The following is a 22,471-nucleotide window of genomic DNA, read 5'->3' as shown; positions in this document are numbered from 1 at the left end:
GCGGCCCCCGAGCCCAGATCCCTGAATGTAGTTTACAGGTGCTACCGTAGAAGCCTTTACCTCACTCGGGGCACAATGCCCTACGTCCCCGGAGGGTGCTCCTACTGGCCGGGCAAAACTTACAGATTTGGTGCACATGCTCTGGGGCTGCGCCAGTTTGAGCGCATACTGGGAGGAGGTAGCGCCAACACTCCGCACCTGCACAGAGAGAGATACATTTGATTGGCCAACATACCTGCTACACATTCCATATAACACAATACACCAAAGTCACCTCTAGATTTCTAGACCTAGTCATGGTGACAGCCAAGAGGCTAATCATAAAACGCTGGCAAGCACCTGATCACTGGCATATACAAACATGTAGGCACTCTACCTTTGCGTGGGCCAGAGCTGAGGGAATAGAGATTAGACGCGAGAGAACCATGGGCCTCAGGAAGATACCTATCTTTACCAGGCTGGGAAGTGATTCTGGTGACACTACAACAATGTGTGGATCAATCAGGTCAGCCCTTGCAAACACCTGACTTGGTAGGGTAACTATGCGCATGCATCCAACAATCTTAAATCACTTGTAAACATTAGACCTTACCAAAGCAATTAGGAAATTAGGAGGGGGGGGTAAAGCGATGTGCACATACACAAGTACCAGCAACCACGCAGGGTTGTTCCAGCTCTCTTCCAAGTCCTGTACCGCATCTCCCTTGTTTCATTGCCTCCTTTCTATTATCGCATGTACAATGTCAGTGGAACCCAAGCTGAACTAGATCAGACGCAATACTTGCAATGTAATAACCCTGTAAAGAACATATGTAATAATGAGCCGTGCAGGCAGTGGCCAGACAACTGTAAAATGTGCATTTTAATATATCATACCCACTGCAGAAACATATGGAAAGCACAATGTAAAGATTAAGTATGCTATAGATGTTGTCGGTACAGGTTGTAGAAAACGGTTTCAACTGTCAGAAATGGAAATGTGAAACTTAAAAACTCAATAAAAAAATACAAAAAATGTGTTTTTAAATTAAAAACTGCCCCAGTGTGGTCACTTTTTTAGCCTATTGGCTACTGAGGGCCTCTTTCCTCTTAGTGCTCAGGCCTATTTTCTGTCGCAGTTCGACCCTGGCCATTCCTGGAACATACTGACCAGGTTGTACGACTCTACCTTAGCTTGTGAAAGAGTTATCAAGGCTGCATGCATAAAGTAATATTGAGTGCGCAGGAAGTGCCAGTGAAACATGAACTGTGGCCGATCTCTTAATTAGTCAATTTCAAAGGCTGTTTGCAAGTATGGGGAGCTTAGATTGCCACTCTAGGACTACTACAGAAATGCCATTAGCTGTGGCAGAAATGGCACTGCCACAGTGTCCATTGTTCAAACACATATGCAGAGCAGAAGTTGGATGATATCTAACTGTTGTAAAGGAGTGTTTGTATGATTTCAGCTTCACCCAGTGCTTGGGTATTCACAGAAGAATGCTCTTAACTGATCTCTGGGGCAGCCCGTACACATCCTTCTCAGGCCGGCCAGACTAGGCCAGGCCTCTGCATTCCTGGATGCTACGCAGCTTCTGGAATCGGAGGGTGAACTGGGCCCACCAGCTGCCCAGCTAGCACGCCAGTCTGGTACCAGGCTACGGCCTCCAGGAAGCGTGCCAGGGCGAAACGCACCAAGAAGTGAAACAGCAGGAAGAAGAGCTTCAGCCACATCCTGGGGTGGAGGAACAGGGGCAGGTAGGGGGCTGAATTAAGACCAGCGGAAAGGAGTTAGCCTCTGGGGAGGCACCAAGAAGTGAAACAGCAGGAAGAAGAGCTTCAGCCACATCCTGGGGCAGAGGAACAGGGGCAGGTAGGGAGCTGAGTTGAGACCTGCAGCAAGGAGTTAGCCTCTGGGGAGGCGCTTAGTGAGCCCAGCCTCTACTCATCATATCAGTGGAGGTAGTCACAGCGGCATGAACTTCTACTACTGGAAGAGGCTACTCTATGTCTCGCTGTTGTCTGTAATCAGTGTTTGGTAATAACAGAAGTATTTCCCTTCGTCTTTGTTTACTTACAAGGACATGTTTGTTGCCTACAGAATAATTAAATATTTCTAGAAAGTACTCAATACCGATTTTATAATGTTCATAAATGGTCGGATATCGGCTAATCTACTGCCTTCTGAAAATCCAAATTTGAGCACACGATACCATGCAATGTTTCCAGCATCTGTATTCTCGGTTTCCACCATACTGCTTCGCTGCTGAAATTAAAACATTGTGCGGCTGAAAAATAAACAAAATGTAGCGTATCATGCGGAAATTAACCCCTTGCCCGCGGCTGGAATTCCGCTCCTGTGCTGGACATTCCGATCGCGGGCGTGGTCATCAGCACACGAGCAATGTGTGCCATGATGGAAGGGGTTAAAATGGGGTACAGAAATGAAGATATGCGGCAGAAAAAAAAGAAAGCTCTACGTGCCCCACTGCTTTTCAATCAAGCAGCCTGCGTGCCCCTGCTTGCTCCCGCTGCAATACTCCATGGGAGTGAACTTGCAAGAAAAGTCGGGACATGCACCCACCATTATCCATGTGCAGGCTACGATTCTTAACACACGCACAAAAGCCAATGCAAAGCGTGGGAGGAGTCAAACCCCACAAAGTACAGATTGCTTAACAGCGCAAGCGCTGATTAAGCTCGTCCTCAAAAGGATACAATTCTAAAAAACGATGTAAATAATTAACACAATGCGGATAGGTGCTACAGAATCCCAATCCTACATAAGCACAAAAACAGGGGAGTGAGGGCGGGCGGAGGCGGGGAGAGGAAGATATTTTTTGTGACAAGGATACCAAATGGTCTTACACAAAGTCATGTTTTCCCTGCTGAAAATATTTTTTGTTGCAGACAAAAGGTGTTCACTAAAGGCTTTGGGAACTACAAGTAGAGACTAAATAGAGAGAAAGGTTTAAAGGGACCAAAACCCAACTTCAAAATTGTATCCTTACAGGATTAAGAACTACTGCCACTGGTGGAGCACCTCGAATAAAAAGACTGTGAAACAAACTTCCAGTGGTGGTACCAAGTGCATTATGTTTCACCAACAATGTATTTATATTTTGAAAAACTTAAAACTTCCAAGAATGGTAGCTTTCTTAGCCCAACAGTTCTTATTAAAACACAAACCCTTATGTTGTTCAGATTGAAACAAGCCTTTGTATAAACAAGCAGGCCAATTGTATTTTCATAAAGATATTCTAAACCCTTACCGTGCATGGTTCTGATGCACTCGAAACCCTGGAAGTCCCAGAGCTTAATTGTCATATCTGCAGAGCAGGAGGCCAATAGTTTGCCCGAGTGGTCAAAGGAAATATCTTGTACAGAGTCTGTGTGTCCCTTGAGTGTACGTTCAAAATCTCCGGTCTCATAATCCCACACCTGAAAACAGAAACAAATTATTAAAGTGTGTTGCTTTAATTTAAATGCACATCATATACATATCTAACTTACACTATAATCCAAAGTAAAACAATGTGCCCAATCAAATAGCCCCATAAAAAAGTAACTTGCAATGCAAAATTACCAGAACAGCTTCATCATCATAAACTCATTTCTATGTCCGGACCAGAGGCGAGGTTTACGCTGTTCTTTCGTTACTTTAATTACAGATGCCATTATAGAAATCATTACAACAGACTCATTTACCACAACCTTGGAGGGAAAAGTCATAGTTCAAAGATGAACAATGTCCAATCATTTGGCTGAGCACCGTCTCTATAGTCCTTTTTCACCATCTCTTCCCCCCCGTTTCTTTGCTGCTCCAGCAGTAGAGTTAAGTGCCCTGGCCGTAGGCCTCCTTCACTCTTCGTTTTCTTGATAATTCGTAGGTTTCTGGTGCATGACGTGGTAGTACTGTGTGACAGGATTTATGAACCTAACATAGCTTTTTAGGTCGCGCTGCCGTTGGGACGCAAGTTGTTCCTCTGCGTCCGCCTTATGTTAACGGCGCACTGCGGTGCTGGGGCACGTGCGCCGGGGTCCTCCATTCACTAGAGGGAGCCGCATTTGACACGTCTCCGTGCCAGCCCACATAGTCCGAATCAGAGACTTGAGCAGCACAGCCATCCAAGCACTAAACTATCAGAGCTCTGCCTCATTTGCTTGAAGTGAGAGACCAGCCTCGGCCCATAATACACCAGCACTGAACAAGCTTAATTGCCATAAAGTAAACCGGCCCAGGCAAATCTTCTGTTTGGTGTCAGCAGGTCCTGGAGCCCTGTATTTCACCTTCAAGGCTGACATTTAGGGCTGGGAGACGCACACCCTTTCCGAACAACGGATATCTGTTGGAACCTTCCAGCTTTGGTGTAAGTTCTCACCGTTTCCAGTCTTTGCGCGAGTTGACTGATGTAGAGGAGTCGTATATGGAGGCGGGTAGAATGATCTACCTGCCCATAGATGACCACTTCTGTGAAGTTATGGAGGCCTCTATCTCTAAAGCGGTGCTGTAGGCGGTAGCCCTCCTAGAAAGACCTTACTGCATTACGAAGAACATTGCTTCAGACCCTTCCTTTCGAGGGAAGACCTTTGGGGCTTTGACCCCTGTATCACCAGGTAGCTTGGGCATCTCCCGAACCACCTGTTAAGCGCTAAAGATTCAGGCATAGACCTGAGCACTTTTGAGAAATTGAAGCACGCCTAAAAATAGTATGCAATGCAAATTCTTAAAACTTTCAATCCCTTTACTTAATGCAAATATTCATAGACTGCTTTGGCCTAAGCAACCCAACTAGCAAATTTGGGGCATAGCCATTGCAGCGTAACATTCTAACTCTCAGAACCAACAAAAACAATCTTACTTTCCTGTAACTACAGTTCTTTTGCCTTGACATCTTTAACTGGTTCACAAGCATGAATTTTTCTAAGACCACAAAATAGGAATTCCAAGAAGAACTGATAAAACTGTGGCATATGGGGGGGGTGTCATAAGGAGTCAAGATGGTGGTTGCACTCCGAGTGCTCCAGACCCCTCCATTATCCACTGCCATACAAAGAGGTTCCCTAAATCTTAACATGCTCCTGAACGATTGTTGCTTCGGACAGTGCCGCCCATGACCCTGCGGGTACCTGGCTGGGCCCGCAGGCTAAGGGAGAGGCAGTAAGAACCCTGCCCAGTGATAAAATGGCAGCATTGTCGCGGCAGCCAGCCTTCTGTCTCGTTCAGATTGGACCTGTGGCCTGAAGAGGAGGATGGTTTGAGGTGGAGAATCGGCCAGGCGGACCATCGGAGGAGGGCCCTGCAGACTGCTTTGTCCTGCAGGCAAGAGGTGTGGAGGGGCTGCTCTGGACAGCGCTCCGGCCTACCCTTGTTCCTAGTGGCCGCAAACTATATTTTCAGCCGTCCACTCGTGGGCGGCACCCACGGCTCTACCCAGGGTCGCTTCCCTGCATTGCCTTGTTGACGCACTCCACTACCAATGGGCTAAAATGCAGATATTGGCAGGAGCTAGTGAGAGGTACCCAATGTGCCAGGATGGACCGCTCCCTACACTGCATCTATTACTTTGCTTATCATAAAATCATCACTGGTGGGCAGGGTTTATTTTTATTTTACTCATGTCTCCCTCTTGCCAACAGCAGCCTCCTCAAATGATTTCCGGTTTGGTGATTGCTGCGGAACCATTATTCTGGAAGCCGGACTTCTATCAGATGGGCACTGGTGCCACTGCCGAAAATACACCTGCATAAGGAACGAATCCTGCCTGCCTCTTCTGCAGCCTGAAGAGCCAATTTCTACTCATTTCTTTTGGCAGCAAGTTGACTAGCACCCTTTCTGTTCTCAAAGGAGGGGGCATATCGCGAAGGTTACCAAAGTATGCCGCTAATTACCATGGAAAAGTTTGTAGGTTGGGAAAGTTTGGCCTAGTGCCAATATACAACATCCCTCAATATAGTTTCCTATTCTTAAATGTGCAGAATTCAAGATTCCCTACTCTGCAGCAATCCCCCAAACGGAAACCCATTCAAGAGAAACACTTGGCAGTCTCTTCTTTCCAAAGTCGCCTTTCACTCGTTTCTAAGCATATCATGTTTCTACCGAGGTCATTTCAGCAACAAAGAAAAGGTGCAAATACCAAGTAGCTTTGTGGGTTTTCTTCCTCACAGAGATTGGTGGGGGAGAGGGGTGTCTAACAAGGGATATCTGGGGGTGCCCCGCAATATCAATACTCGTTAGGGGAAACACTATCAATGGGAAGTCGAGACATGTATCAAGAAGGATGCTATTCTTTGACAGTTTCAGTAAGAAACACATTCCTGCTTGAGGTTTCAAGCTAGAACTCTTACCATTAGGCACAAGGGATTTCCAAAGTGGAAGCAGTCTTCCCCCGCCACCTCAGAGGCCCATTCAACTACAGTGTACAAGCTGCTGGGAACACACTGATATTGCACTTCAATTTCGCCCACTTAGATGAGAGCCAGTATTCTTTGCATGTCTTTTTTGATAATAGGTGGGATCCTGTAATCCATGCATAAAAGCTGGTCTCGAAATTTGCTTACTACAGTCGAATTGTGAAATCTCAAGTCACCTGTAATAAAGAAATGACTTAAAATGGAAAAAGAACAATCAGCAGAGGTGAAGGGCTTTTGAATACTTGATGACTGCTTTATTTAACAAGAGTGGAAACATACACCCCTTGCTCTCAAACCACTAAGGATCGCCAAAGCATAAAGGGTGTAGTCACTCATGCGTACATCAAGATGTTCATATTGGCAATGGAGAGGACTTCAGCTATAGCTTCAAAAGAATAGCATATTCACAATTACCAACATCAATATGCCTGAAAGACTGCATTCCCTTCATGACAGAGGTAGATTATAAAATGTGTTTTCAAATACAGCCTGTTAGCCTATGTACAGCAGGACGCCATCGAGTCCAACAGAAAGGATACCTGTCTGGCCCTTGGAAGAGGTGTTCGCAGGAGAGTACGACCTTTGTGTACTATTGATAATAGTCTCGCCTCCGAAGGACACGCTCTTGCGTTTGCAGCGTCTAGAGTGGCGCTTAAGTAGTGTATCCTCTAAGTTGGGTTCAGGATAGATTTCTTGGAATTGACATATAGGCCCAACTGGTGCAAGAGTTGTATGCAGTATCCCAGATGTTCCTGCTGGGGACTGGGAGAGGCACTCTAGAGTAACCAGTCGACTAGGTATGGATAAACTAAGATCTTTTGCCTTCGCTGGAAGGGCCCCACCAACCACATGCATTTTGAAAAGGTGCGAGGAACAGATTCGATTCCGAAGGGCAAAACTTTGAACTGCAAGTGGTTGACTATCTTAAATAGTAGAAACCTCCAGTGCTTTTGTTAAATTGGGATGAGAAAAAAAAATCAGCATCCTGAAGGCCTATGAAGCACATCCAGTCTCCTTGATGAATGTGTGGAAAGATAGGGTGCAATGCCAACATGCAGAATTTTTCTTGGAGGACAAATTTGTTTAAGAGTCTGAGATGGAGTATAGGCCGTAACTCCTTGTTTGGACCTTTCTTTGGAACCAAGAAGTAATAGGAATAGATACCCTACAGATGTTGCCAGGGAACCTTTTCAATGGCCAGTTTTTGTAACAGGATAGAGACCTCCTTTCGCAGCAGATCTAGCCAATTCACTGCTGTTTTCCGAGTCGGCACAGATTGTGGCAGGGACTTGAATCTGATTGAAAACCCATTCCGCACAATATTGAGTACGCAGTTGTCCTGCGTCATTTTGATCCACTCGTCCAAGTGAAGACTTCTACTTCTCCCCCACTGGAGTGGGTAACAGATGGGGGAAGCAAGGACTCACTGCTTAGGCTGCATTGTCGCAGGGGTTGTTTGACTAGAGTCCCCTCCTCCTCTACCGGTGGTAATGCGATTGCGCATAGTGTTGCTGCAATGACGAATGAGTGGTTTGAACTCTCTGCTGGTATTGGTGGCGATCATAAGGTTGGTAACTACATCAGAAGTCCTTCCTTTTCTCCAAACCAACAGCCTTCAAGGTGTCTATTTAGGATTTCATCCTGGACATCTAATCATCCCCATGTGAGCCAAAGTGGGAGGTAACATTGACGGTAAGATTGAGAATCCTGTCTTGGGCCTCTGATTTCAAGCCTGTGAGTTTCAGCCAGAAGGATCGCCTATCACAGATACCGTGAGAATAACCATGAGCAGCAAGGTCTGAGGCGTCTGCTGCAGCACTGATAACCTGATTCGCCACCAGCCCTCCTTCATGCAGGATCTCCGGGAAATCCTGCTGATCTTTCGGTAACTTGTCCGTACACCTTAAGAAAATCCCAAAGCGAACGGTCATATCGACCCAGCAGTGCAGAAGCACTGGCAACTTTCATGTGAGCGGCATAAGTGTTGCACATTCTCTTACCAATGGAGTCCACGGCTTTGCTGTCTGTCGTCGGTATGGGGGGCAGAGCAGACTGGGAGGCACCTGTGTGAGTTTTCCTGGCTCCTGACACAATGACCGTGTCTGGTGGAGGATCAGACCTTAGAAAAAAAGGGTTCGTGTTCTGGGGCTCTGTATTTGTCACTATCCGTGATGGTGCTGCTGCCATGGATGCCAGTGTTAGAAAAGTATGGAGAGCCAATTCTAGTAGCCCAGGAGCAGAGGTCTAGATGAGGACCAATGATGAAGGGTCTTTAATATGACCGATGGTGAAGGAACAGAGGCAGGCATCTCGAACTTTGTGCCCCTGTAGACAGCACCGCGTTAAAGATAATAATAATATCATCCACTGGCAATACGGTGATTGGTGGAGTAGATGACTGAGTGGGAAAATAATCTGCTGCCTCTTATCAGGTAGAGACATATTGACGTCGAAGGTGGCCTCCTCCAGGTCGAAGGTGGCCTCCTCCAGGTCAAAGGTGGCCTCCTCCAGGTCAAAGGTGGCCTCCTCCAGGTCAAAGGTGGCCTCCTCCAGGTCAAAGGTGGCCTCCTCCAGGTCAAAGGTGGCCTCCTCCAGGTCAAAGGTGGCCTCCTCCAGGTCAAAGGTGGCCTCCTCCAGGTCAAAGGTGGCCTCCTCCAGGTCAAAGGTGGCCTCCTCCAGGTCAAAGGTGGCCTCCTCCAGGTCGAAGGTGGCCTCCTCCAGGTCAAAGGTGGCCTCCTCCAGGTCGAAGGTGGCCTCCTCCAGGTCGAAGGTGGCCTCCTCCAGGTCGAAGGTGGCCTCCTCCAGGTCGAAGGTGGCCTCCTCCAGGTCGAAGGTGGCCTCCTCCAGGTCGAAGGTGGCCTCCTCCAGGTCGAAGGTGGCCTCCTCTCCTGAGCCGTTGTCAACAGCGGCCTTCTACAACGATGATAGAGTTCGCCCTGCCGCCGGCGATGAAGCAATAGATCGACTCTGAACAAGGCCTACTGACGTCTGTGTTCGGCGTTGGATTCAGCGTCTATCTCTGAGGTGTCCTCGACATCGGTGGTGTCCTTGACGTCGGGATGAGGTCTTCAACAGCGACCGCTCCTGTTGGCGATGAGTCTTCGATGTCGAACCTCTGCCGGCGAACCGGACGTGGACAGTCTACATGAGGGGTGGGTGAGATTGGGGGGTCGACGTTGGCTGATGGGGGGTCGACGTGTCTAGATTTAGACTTGCCATACCTGAAGCCTTCCGCTTCGACGGCGATAGGATCTTCGATGCAGACCGGGACACCGCAGACTTAGAGGGTGAAGGAGAGCTAGTGGTATCATCAACGTCAATCTTTCCCTCATCAGCGAATTCGACCAATGCCTTCTTTTTTTCTCCCTTTGTCGTGTGCTCTGATCTTTGAAAGGAGGGCTCTTTAGAGGGATGTTCCAGGCCACCTACAGACTCCTTTCCTCTCTCCTGCATGGCCTGCAGCTTGATCTTCTCCCTTTCATGAAGGGTTCTTCTGGAAAATTGCTGACAGTAGTGGCACTGGTCAGGTCTGTGTGAAGATGGTCAGCACACAATACAGACCTAGTGCGGATCTGACTTAGCCATTTTCTTCCCACAGAAAGGGCACTTATTAGATAAGGCTGACATTTCTGAAAAAAAAATAGCTGGAAAGTCAGAAAAAATTATGGAAATAGTACTACATGTACTAAAAACGTAGAGTGAACACAAAATCTCACTTGAAAATACAAATTAGTGATTAAGAAGAAAAAAAAAAAAAAAAGAAAAACTGCAGAGCTCAATGCTCCAGGATCCTCACGGAGGAGCCAGAAAAAAGAAGTGACCTGTCACCTGTGGGGCATGATGGGAGCTTGGAGGTCCTAAAGGCATGGCACTGAGTGTTCTATATGCAGCCTTCTGGCTAATCTGCCTGCTATCACCTTGCCTTTTTCTTTCAAAATAAAGGCGCTGTTCAAACAAGTTGGGAGTACGTTTCTCTGCAGCATGGAAATGTTATTTTATATTTTTTATTTCAAATGAAAAATACAATGTAATATTGGCACATATGAGCGTAATTGGGGGTTTTGGGCTGCATATTTAGATACATGTGTGTGAATATATAATTTTTGTTAATGCTACGGGGTCACACATATGGGTGGGACTATTCAGTGCATTGGACTATTGATGAGTATCCCCTGGAAGAGAAGAAGCCATTTTCTGAAGGTATTTCTCGATACTAAAAGGACACTTTTACACAATTCAAAAGCTGCTCAGCACCATGTAATCACGCATGTGATACATTCAGAAAATGAACATGCTGAATCTGACTTTCCTGAATTTTAGTCAATACAAGGCATTTGTCATTTAATGTCACTAGAACACCATGACTTAACAATGAATGCACAAAAAACTTTAAACTTAGTGTATCATGAGACAGCTAAATGTGGACACAAATTGAACAGGATTCTGGGCTTGTGTCTTGGACTGCAAGGGGTTACACTGACCAAAGAAAGAACTGTAAAAATAAGAATTCAGAGACATGATATGAAGGTACCGGCTTGTATACAAGTCAACATCCAAAGAATTTTGTTAAATGTACTGTGCAATGGTACTTTAGGCACCACATACCAATGGCAATTGCTAAACCGTGATGATCGCCTTCAAATTAAAACTAAGTTTTGATTTGATTTTAATATTTATATAGCGCAACAATCACCCAAGGGCATCAAGGCGCTAGAGAAAGACCGCAAATAACACATCGTCCAGAAGAGGAATGAAGGAGCTTCAGCTCACCATTTGCCTGAGAACAGCCAGGTCTTGAGGGCTTTTCTAAACAGGAGCAGAAGAGGAATAGATCAAAGGGTAGGGAATTCCAGAGCTTAGATGCTGCCACTGAGAAAGCCCCATCCCTACACTACTTCTTGGTTCTCGGTACCAGAAGTTGCATTTGATGAGAGGAGCGAAGTATTCGGCCTGGGGAATGCCAGCTGAACATGGTCTTCAGTCAGGAAGCATGCCGAGCTCAGCGCCCTCCTGAAGAAACCGACAGCAGACCCCACCGACCTCAAGAACTTCCGCCCCATCTCGCTCCTCCCTTTTCCTGCCAAAGTCATTGAGAAGACCGTCAACAGACAGCTCGCCGCCTTTCTCGAGACAAACGGATCCCTCGACCCCTCGCAGTCCGGTTTCCGAGCCAACCACAGCACCGAGACTGCCCTGATTGCAGCCACCGATGACATCAGATCTCTGCTCGACAACGGGGAAACAGCGGCCCTCATCCTCCTGGACCGCTCTACAGCGTTCGACACTGTCGGCCACCGCACCCTAGTACAGCGCCTCAGCAACATCGGAATCCAAGAGAAGGCACTGAAGTGGATCATCTCGTTCCTCGCCGGAAGAACCCAGAGAGTCCGCCTCCCCCCGTTCAGATCAGAGGCCACCGAAGTAATCTGCGGCGTACCACAAGGATCATCACTCGGCCCAACCCTCTTCAACGTCTACATGAGCACACAAAGCCCTACACAACCAAGGCCCAGGATACCTCAACAGCCGCCTCAACTTCTACGCTCCCAAACGCCAGCTTCGATCGACCAGCCACGCCCTCGCCGCCGTCCCCCGCATCCGAACAGCCACCACGGGAGGAAGGTCCTTCTCCTACCTGGCCGCCAAGACTTGGAACTCCCTTCCGACCCACCTCCGCCTGACCCAAGACCACCTGGCCTTCAGGAAGCAGCTCAAGACCTGGCTGTTCGAGCAGTAGCGGACCCCCCCCCCACACAGCGCCTTGAGACCCTCCGGGTGAGTAGTGCGCTATACAAATGATTTGATTGATTGATTGAGCCCTCTAGCAGCCATCGCACGCCAACACAACCTCAACATAGTCTCCTACGCCGACGACACCCAGCTGATCCTCTCCCCCTCACCAATGACCCCACCAGAGCCAGCCTACACGAAGGGATGAAAGACGTTGCCGAGTGGATGAAGAACAGCCGCCTGAAACTGAACTCGGACAAGACGGGAGTCCTCATCCTGGGATCATCGCCCTCCGCCTGGGACGACTCCTGGTGGCCCCCTGCCCTGGGCATCACTCCCAAGCCAACGAACCACGCATGTAACCTGGGCTTCATCCTGGACTCCTCCTTCTCGATGACCAGACAAGTCAACGCCGTCTCATCATCGTGCTTCAACACCCTGCGCATGCTCCGTAAGATCTTCCGATGATTCCCCACCGAAACCAGGAAGACGGTCACCAAGGCACTCGTCACCAGCCGACTGGACTACGGAAACACCCTCTATGCCGGAACCACAGCCAAACTTCAGAAAAGACTCCAGCGCATACAGAACGCCTCCACACGACTCGTCCTGGACATCCCCCGACACAACCACATCTCCGGCCACCTGAGAGACCTGCACTGGCTCCCCGTCAGCAAGAGGATCATGTTCAGACTCCTCACCCACGCACACAAGGCTCTCCACGACCTGGGCCCCAAGTACCTCAACAACCGCCTGACTTTCTACACGCCCACCCGCCAGCTACGATCGACCAGCCTCGCCCTCGCCGACGTACCACGCATTTGCAGAGCCACCGCCGGAGGAAGATCCTTCTCCTACCTGGCGGCCAAGACATGGAACTCCCTCCCCATCCACCTACGGCTGACCCAGGACCATCTGTCCTTCAGGAAGCAACTCAAGACCTGGCTTTTCGAGCAGTGACGGACCCTTCCCCCCCCAGCGTCTTGAGACCCTACCGGGTGAGCAGTGCGCTATACAAATTATGTGATTGATTGATTGATGGGAAGCCAGTGTAGTTGTTCTAGTCCCTTTTTGGCTGATTGTCTTTTGAGAATGTCCAGAATGATTCTTGCGAATGCATTCTGCAGTACCTGGAGTTTATATTGCAAGCCCTTACTCGCAGCCAGGTACAGGGCATTGCAATTATCTAGTCTGGCCTTTGCTGGAGCTACCTGGATCCTGGCTGAACGATGGATGAAGGGAAACATCCTTATAAGCCAGGAGCATGTAGAAATGGTACGGTTCACTTGAGCCATGAAGCCAAGTTCCGTATCCATCAAGCCTCCCAAGTTCTTGGCCTTTACACTCGGGACAGGACAGCCTCCTAAAGATTGAGGCCAGCAGTTACTATTCCATTTGGCCGTCCCTGATCCGAATATCATTACCTCTGTTTTTTCCCCATTAAGTTTAAGGAAATAAGCCGACATCCAGTTTGCTATTCTGGACTAGCATTGGTGGACATTCTCTGACCATGAGCCCATTCCCTTAGGGATGGTAACCATAATTTGAGGCACAGGGTCAGACTGATTAGCATATGGCCATGTCTGAACTGGGGTGGCAGAGTGAGCTAAAGAATGATGGATTAAACCCAGATCAGTTGACTGGAGGAGAGTGCTTGCAATGTTCAACTCTCCATCCATCATCCCCTTTGGTTTTGCTTTTTTTAACCATAATTTGAGTATCATCTGCATAGGACACTACCTCTAATCCAAAAGAGTGGATCACTGTAGCGAGGGGTGTCACATACAGATTAAAGAGGGTGGGACTCAAGGAGGACCCCTGCGGGACTCCACAAGGTAATGAGATTCAGAGTGATAAGATTTTAAACACACCCTTTGGGATCCCCCAGTCAGGAATGAGGACAAAAGGGCAAGGGATTGATGGGATATACCATGACTTCGGAGTCTGTCCAGGAGCATCATAGAAGAGATGGTGTCAAGTGCTGCGGTCAGATCCAGGAGAATTAGCACCACTCTCTGCCCTTCGTCCACCTTACGCCTGATGTAATCCGAGCCCGAGACCAAGGCCGTTTCTGTACAGTGATGCCTTCTGAAACTAAACTGACTCATTAAGCCAGGATTGCCAATCTGCTATTTCCATAAGCTGCTTATTGAGATAGCCTCCAAGATTTTTGCTGGAACAGGAAGCAGAGAGATGGAATGGTAATTCTTACAGTCCCTGGAGTCCAGATTTGGTTTCTTCAGAAGAGGTCTAATTATGGCTTGTTTCCAAGATTGGGGGTAAATTCCAGATTGGATGATATTCATTAATTTACAGAGAGGTTCTGCTGTAGTATCGGCAACCATATGCAAGATTGCCGTTGGACATACCTCCATAGGAGAGGCGGAATACGTTCTCACATACTGTACGAAAGTAGGGGGTGTCAGGTCGCAAAATATTGGAAGGCCTCTGTGTTCACCATTAGACAGCAGAGGAACATCTTTGGTAGGACTGTTTACTGTTGGATTTTCAGTGGTCATATTTGAGTTAGCCTCTAGCCCAGTGTATATGTCTGTGACCTTATTCTGAAAAAAAGCTATTTGATAACAAAATGTTTGTGATGTGTCCGGTTCTGCCAGAGATTGAGATAATGAAAGCTGTTGTACCAACTGAAATAGTTCTTTGGTAGATTTAGCGTTGTCAATTACCTGTGTGCAGTACAAAGATTTTTCTTTTGCAAGCACGGCTTTATACTCCTGGGGATTAGTTTGTACTCAGATAAAATATATACTCCAAAGATCATGTACTTCTGAAGCAAACTTCAATTTTCAAGAGCATAACATGCTTAAACACTGTTGGCTAGTACTCAATGGAGAGGACACCCAAAATCAAAGCGTATTACCCAACATATCGACAAAACTAGGCATTTAACCAGAATATGAATGTTGTGTACCTTTATTGTTGCATCTTCAGAGGCGGAGACCATAACACTGAAAACTGGATGGAAAATTACACGAGTAACAGGACTCCTATGTCCACTTAAAGCATACTTTTCTGGGGGACGAGGGATCCACTCTTTAGGGTCTCGCTTCTGACCATGAGGACCACCTGATGTAAACTCTTCCTTTGCCTCATTTAGCTTAGATTCCAATTCCATAACCTGGGGGAAACAAAAATGACAGTTTAAGACTAAGAGCTGATCACAAGAGTTCAGTATTTAGAGCAGTTTCATTGAAAATATTATGGGACGTAAATACATTTAGATAATCAAAAGTAATGCTTTACCCCAAACAGCTGCTGAACAAGTTATGGACGATTTGGCAGGTAGCAAAATGTGTTAGACTTGTTTACTAGCAATGCTTTCATTGGGAAATAGCCATCGGACCTCTGTCCCGAACCAACAGATGAAGTGTTGCTAACATTAACAGAATATGAAAGACAAAATGCTAAATAACAGCATGTTTGATCATAGTCAAGGACTCTCGGCACATACATTACGGATAACACGCATTGTAACGATACTTGAAGATGCTTAAATCCTAGGACCTAATAGCATCTGAACAGTTAAAAATGCTTTTAGGGGTGTGGCCAATATGGCGGACTACACAGAGCAGAAGATCCCTGGCTGAACACCTCCCACGCCAGTGGGGCTCCCTCCCTGGGGGCTGTAAAGACACAGGGGCAACTGTGAGGTCACAGACTCCTCCAGTGCACGAGTGGCCTTCTCCAGCTGACCATCACCATTTTGTGGATTGCAGACTGTGGAGCTGCGGCCACCTCGACAATCTGGCTGCAGCTCCCCTTTGAACATCTTTAGATGGTGGCTCTTGGGCGTGGCTCCTTCGAGCCGGAGGGGGAAGGGGCCCGTCGCCTGTGCATCATTGATTGCTGCTGCCCCCCTTGCCAGTCTCGCCACACACTAGGGGGATGGTGCGGAGGGCCCTCCGGGAAAGACGGGTGGCCCCACCACTGAAGACGACATCTGCCGAGCAGTAGCGACAATATTAAACTTGCCACTTCAACTGCATGCGCCTGTATGGGTGACTACTCTCAGGCAGTGGACAGCGAGGTCGCAGACCAGATTGCTTTTTGTTGCCCCCGTGTGCTGCATCACTTGCGGAGAGGAAGCTGTGGCGAGCCCTGCTGGTGGAGCGAGCCATTCCGAGGGGTTTCCCCCTCACCTTAAACGCTTCAACGTAGTTGCCCCAGCGACTCCAAATTCTTGACATTGGGATATCTCCTTTTAGGGGATTTCTAGGTGCTACAGAAGGGGTGTCAGTTTTCACATGAGATAACTGAATCAGTTGCATTGGACTTCAAGCCAACAAAGAAATCTTCCTTACCCAAGGGATTTAGTTGAACATTTTTTACAAATCTTCCATTATTTAGTTGTGTGAGCCAGGTAAAAAAATTACCACCAAAAACCACAAGGTTTAAAAATACTTTTTTGTTTTTTATAGAGAAGATTGACACCATATCTCTGAAGGTCCTTCATTTTAGCCATCAGGGGAGCCAGAATCAATACAAACAATATCCCGGAGTCTACACACAAATGGGACCACGAATACTTTACCTGACCAAGGCTATCTCACAAAATAATAATAAATCCTGAAAAAATATTCAATATATTTTCGGATTCCCATCACTCACCGTTCCAGGTGACATGTTTCATCATCTGGGTCTCCTTTGAAAGGGCTACAACTCCACCCGTTAATGGAGGAGCCCAAGGATGTTTTGTGACCCTATACTTGGAAGTCTACAGATGTGAGCTGACGTGTTATAGAGTGTATGGGAAGAAAGTGCAGTGCAATCGTGAATTTGAAGTTAAAATTGAAGCGTGGCGATACCACAATTTTATTCTTGTCTGTCACGATCCAAATTAAAAACAGTGCAAAAGAACAGTTTCAACAGATAGCTGTCTGTAATAGTCAAATAGCCAACATGTTTCAGCACATCTAGGCAAATCTGTACCCAGTGCTTTCATCAGGACCTATCAATTATTTTTGCTACTGCAAAAGTGAAAAAAAATATAATATATTAAATAATAATAAAATATATCCATGCATGTAATCCACTTGGAAACAATATAACCTTGTCACCTGTTTCTCACAGTTCACAATTCTCGTATCTCTTGAAAAATCTGTAAGAAAATACAAAGGGAATACATGGCAATTAAACAGCCATGGATGGAAATACACGTGTCCCATATTAATAACCTTTGTAGCAACAAATTTGCCAGCCGGTTGACCCTTAAGTAAGGCACTCATCCCTCATTTCTTACCTCAAGTGTACGGAGGAAATACCTCACCCCACCTGGCTACGGCTCAGGGTAAAGGAGGCAGCGCTCTAAAAAGGAAGAAATAGAGCAATCCAAAATTTAAATTATGGTGCTCTGCCTTACCTTACATTTTCTAACTAATATTCATAATGCAGCAGAACCAATACAACACTTGACACATTCATATAGGCCCACCTTTCTTATCGTCATGGGCTGGTCCCATATCGCTTATAAGTAGGTGCTCGTTTTTGTAAGCACCCAATTCTGCTTAATGGTTTTTAAAGGAACCTTGCTCAATCGCTAATCAAACATAATAATGGAGATCCCCTACGAGAGGTGATGGCACTGAATCCAAAACCCTCCTTTCATATATCATTGGTATCTCCAAATCAAAACTGTATAATTCTGCAAATTGCAATGATCGCTACGAACACATATGATGTTAACCAAGATTCAAACCTGTTCAAAAAATGGTCCGACAACGCATTCAGATAAGTGCGTGATAACCCGAATAATGCAGGAAGGAAAAACCTATACTATAAACGTCATGCCTCAACCCCCCCCGAGCAGCCCAAAAGTAACTAACTCGAGGGACGACATAGCAAATTTCAAAAGGACTTTATCAGATGGCATCTCCCTCTTACTCGACACCCCCAACAATATCGCTGGCTCTTACCTGTCCGTCGGTACCTCAGACGGTTATCCAAGCCGTCGGGGAGGTACCGACTACAGGAGCTTCTGATGTATATAATAGCCGGCTCCTTACTTCTTGATCCGTATTGCCAGCGTGTCACTACGCGAGCACGTAAGTACGTCATCGCGTTTCAGCCTCATGGGAAATGTAGTTCCATGGGGCGAAAGCGCTATGTGACAGGAAAACTATATTTCACAACATATCATTTGAGCCCCATAGGTACTAAGGTCAATTTCCAATTGAGTGCAAGATATTCCAGGACTGTCCCTCGACCTATGATCCTATTGGGAATACCTCGACTCACAAATTGATTAATTAATGAGCCAAAATTATTCTCTATGTTTTGATAACTAGTTCAAAACACATGCAACCGCTTAATGGTGGTAATATCTTAATAGCAAAATAGCTCACCATAGATAGATAATCAGGAAGGTGTGAGGTTGCTAACATCCCATTATGGTTACAACTATGCTCAACACGCAAGACAATTGGCAATATCTGAATTTGTCAACCATAAATACTGTCTATAGGGAGGCAACAAATTATACTGATAGAAACCAACGACAGCATATTCATGTCCATTGATGGTATTTCCCCCTCAATAAACAGTTCCCCATGGACAGATGAATAAAAAGGTTATGAACTCTCTGACATACCAATACAATCTATCAGGTTACAATTGGCACAGTGATGAAGTCTGCATATAGAGAATGACATACTGGATGTCATATGCAGTCAATAAGTGCTTTATAACATGGTCCAGGGAATGGAGTCATTCAGCCCTATTTTGTCGCTCGAGTCTGAAACCCATTTTTGTTCCCTGGATAAGAGACATTTAGATATATCAGTCACTGGTTCAGGGACATACGGTTGTTCAAGGACCGTCCAGCCAAAATCGTCTGGTCGATGGTTCAGTTCCAAAAATTGGGTTGCAAGTTGTGTAGCCTGTTTTTTACACCTCACGGTGCTCATGTGTTCAATAATTCTGAGCTTAACTTTACGAGTGTCATCCCTGCGTAGTTTAATTTGCAGGTGCATGTTATTAAATATACCACCCTTTCACTATTACAATTAATGAATCTCTTTTGTATCCACGGTCTTTCTGTACCAATCTCCACTGATTTCGATTTCTTAGTTAGTGGGCATACTTTGCACGAACCACAAGGGAAGTGACCCTGCACTGCTGGTAAGCCCCATATGGTATCTGTTGTCTGTACCCTTGGATTTAAGGGTCTGGTATGTACAAGCTTATCTCGTAAGTTACTGCTTCTTTTAAAAGCAAATAGAGGTTCTGGATACGCTCTTCCCCAATATTAAGTATTTTCCAGTGTCTCCGCACCGTTTTCTTAACTTCGTTAGACACTGTACTAAAAGTGGTGACAAAAGTCACTCTTGAGGTTAGTCCTTTGGGGTCAGAAAGTTCTAAAAGGGCTTCTCTGTTGTGGTTACTTGCACGTTTTGCTGAACGTCGTACTAGTTTGGGAGGATATTTCCTTTCTACCAAATTTGATGCAAGGTTCTGAGCATGTTTCTGGAAGTTTTCCTTGGTTGAACAGTTCCTGCGTATCCGCAGGAACTGGCTATAAGGGAGATTATCTTTTAATGCCCTCGGGTGATGGCTCTCATCCATGGGTTTGGTGTACAATTCAGTCTCTAGCCCAGTTGGAGAGGCTACAATCAAAAGGTCCAAGAATGCCAGCTTCTGTTTGTTGACTTCTACCATGAATCTCAAAAAAGTATTGCGACCATTGAGCCACACAAGAAAGTTGTTAATGCTGGCTAGGTCTCCTCGCCACACAATCAGAATGTCGTCAATATATCGCCTCCAAAGGCGTATGGATTCACGGAAGGGATTAGATTCATTAAGCACATGTTCCTGCTCAAACCCATGTACATATAGGTTAGCCAAGCTAGGGGCAAAAATGCTTCCCATGCTGGTCCCCAATGTTTGGAGGTAGATGGTGTCCTCGAATTTGAAAAAAATGTCTTTCATGGCAATTTGTGTGCAGTCCATGATAAAGTGAATCGGTGTTTTTGAGTTCAAATCTCGCTGTTCCAGAAGCAAATTCACTGTATCTAGTGTCTCGTCTTGCGGAATCGAGGTGTATAATGACTCTACGTCAAAAGAAACAAGCACGTCTGTTTCTGAGTTGAGCTCTACTCCGGGCAACAATCTCAGCACATCTTTAGTATCTTGTAAAAAGGTTGGCATTTCTTTTACCATGAGTTTGAGAAAGTGGTCTACAAATGTAGCAAAGAGATTCCAAAAGTGATCCGATCCCGGATATAATTGGGTGCCCTACTGTTGGTCAGTTGAAGAACCTCTGTCAGGAGATTAGTCCCGACTACCACTGTAGGTGGAGAGCCTCGGCCGCTCTACGCAACACCCCTGCGAATGACGCTCCCTCCTCGGTAGCCACGGTAGGAGGAGACAACATGCCAAGGTCTGGGGAGGTATTTATACCACTGGCTTCCCCAGGTTCCTCTCTCCAGTCCAGGTCATAACGTAACTGGCCGGTTAAAGGGTCTCCAGACCCCTCTCAGTCCTCCTCTGGCTGCCAATCTGGTCTCAAAGAGCCAGGGTAGAATAGGGGCACAAAAGTACCCATTGGCGCAGGATCCGGCGTCAGCTGACGCATGTCCGGCTCCGTGTCTAACTCATGGTGGAGGCCGGGGTCGACGTCGGCTGGGGACACAGCAGACACCGGCTGCGAACGTGGTGCCAGTGGAACCGGTGCCAGGGACGGCGTAATAAGGTAGACCGGCGCTGATCCGGATCCAGGCCTGGATCCAAGAGGACCCTGCGGCGCCAAAGCCACCGTCTTCAAAGGCCCAGGGCACCCAGACAAATTTGCGGGGCCCGAAGGAACGCCGGTGGAGTCTGGATGCCCCGAGATGGCGTGCATCACTTCGTAAAACTGACGAAACTGCGCAGGGATCACTCCCGCTCCCAGGAACGGGGGTGGGGAGGGGGGTGTGGTGAGACCAGGGCCGACCCTTCAGGCTTCGTATGCGGAGCTGCGGGAGAGGCACAACCCTCATCCCTCGTTGCGTTGGCCCACAGACGGGGAGAAGTCGAAGAGCAACTATGCTTCTGATTTCTGCAGCCCAATGCACTCTGGAATTCAGGCGTTCGGTCTCCGGAATTGACAGAGGCTATGGAATTAATGGAGCATCGGAGAATAAAGCTTCGGATCCTGCTGGAGCGCTGCTCCTGTGGGTGTTGGTGCTGCTACTTTTAAACCGCTGATGTAGGAGTAATCATCGCCAATAAATTTGTCGTGTTTGGAAACCGACGGCTCAAAATGGCGGATCGAGAGGGTCTTATATTCGGAGGTCCTTAATGACACATCTAGGACACGGATTACCCTGCCATACATTGGTCCCACGAGTTGTCGTATTTCTACACCCTCCGATGAGTTATCTATATCGTTACAGGCATGATGTGAGGTTTGTGGTGAGCTCTTAATTGATACGACCGGACTCTAAGATGGCGACGACGTGAGTGTGGTGGGATCTATCTTGCTGGCTTCGAGGGTGCTGACTTAAGCAAGAGAGGAGTTTCTTCGTCTGTTTGGCTGCAGTGAGGGCAACTGTACAGAGCATTTCGAAGCGGGGGCCAGTCAAGTTTCTGTTGTCTTATAGCTGGTCAGTGCCTGACCTTGCTATGGTGGATATGCGAGGACGTCATAGATTTGCTATTTCTGCTGGGAGTGCCGTGTAGTGATTTTCAAGTGCGTGTTCAGAGCTGTGTTCCTACGATTGCTCTATATGTGAAGCGATTTTAGCTATCAGGACAGTCCTTTAAGGGTCATTGTTCTCAAGATGGTGCCTGAACCCCAATCCACAATACTTTTGAATGATTATGAGCTTGCTTGATCTGCAGTAAGCTCAGATTTGGTAGGATATTATTTTCCTTCCTTTAAAGTACCAGCATATCTCAGTCAGCCAGCCATGTGTGGATTCTTAGTTCTTTTCAGTGGGCTCAAAGTTCTTACATTTCTATTACAAAATTATCTACCTGTAAATGATCCATCAGCCACGATGCTCCCTGACCCTATGATGGCGACCGCCACACGCACTACTTCAATCAGCGCCGTACCGGCGCCCAACTCACAATACACACCGTCGCTGCGGCTGGGGAGCTGGTTGATGCCCCGTGCCGAAACTTGGGCCTGTGCCATTGCTGCCGTGGGGAGCACCCGACGCTCAGCTGAACCATCACCACCACAGTGAGTACCTGTTACACCTTGGGATTCTTGCCCCAAAGACCTGCTGGACCTAGGTCCACGTCTCCTGATGGAAAGGCTACAGTAATTTCTTGCCCCTCTCCCCCCCCCCAACCCACCTCCCATCTGCCTTTCGCAATGCTTGCATCTCAGGCAGAGGTGGAGTTT

General features: G+C 47.1%; 1 protein-coding gene across 4 annotated transcripts in view; it reads right to left on the bottom strand.

Moving 5' to 3' along the window:
- The window catches only part of PAFAH1B1 (platelet activating factor acetylhydrolase 1b regulatory subunit 1), a 593,618-nt gene that overhangs the window by 293,259 nt on the left and 277,888 nt on the right, over nucleotides 1-22,471 (bottom strand). For all 4 annotated transcript variants that reach the window (XM_078679307.1, XM_078679308.1, XM_078679311.1 and 1 more), the window contains 2 exons: nucleotides 15,056-15,262; nucleotides 3,252-3,420 (listed from right to left, as the gene is read on the bottom strand). In XM_078679307.1, coding sequence (XP_078535433.1) covers nucleotides 3,252-3,420; nucleotides 15,056-15,262 — 376 coding nt within the window. The remainder of the gene's footprint in view (nucleotides 1-3,251; nucleotides 3,421-15,055; nucleotides 15,263-22,471) is intronic.

The sequence above is a fragment of the Lissotriton helveticus genome, chromosome 3_1 (genome assembly GCF_964261635.1).
Source record: "Lissotriton helveticus chromosome 3_1, aLisHel1.1, whole genome shotgun sequence".
In the NCBI taxonomy this organism is placed as follows: Eukaryota; Metazoa; Chordata; class Amphibia; order Caudata; family Salamandridae; genus Lissotriton; species Lissotriton helveticus.
Note: the sequence above shows the minus strand (reverse complement) of the source record. Positions and strands in the feature narration are given on the sequence as shown.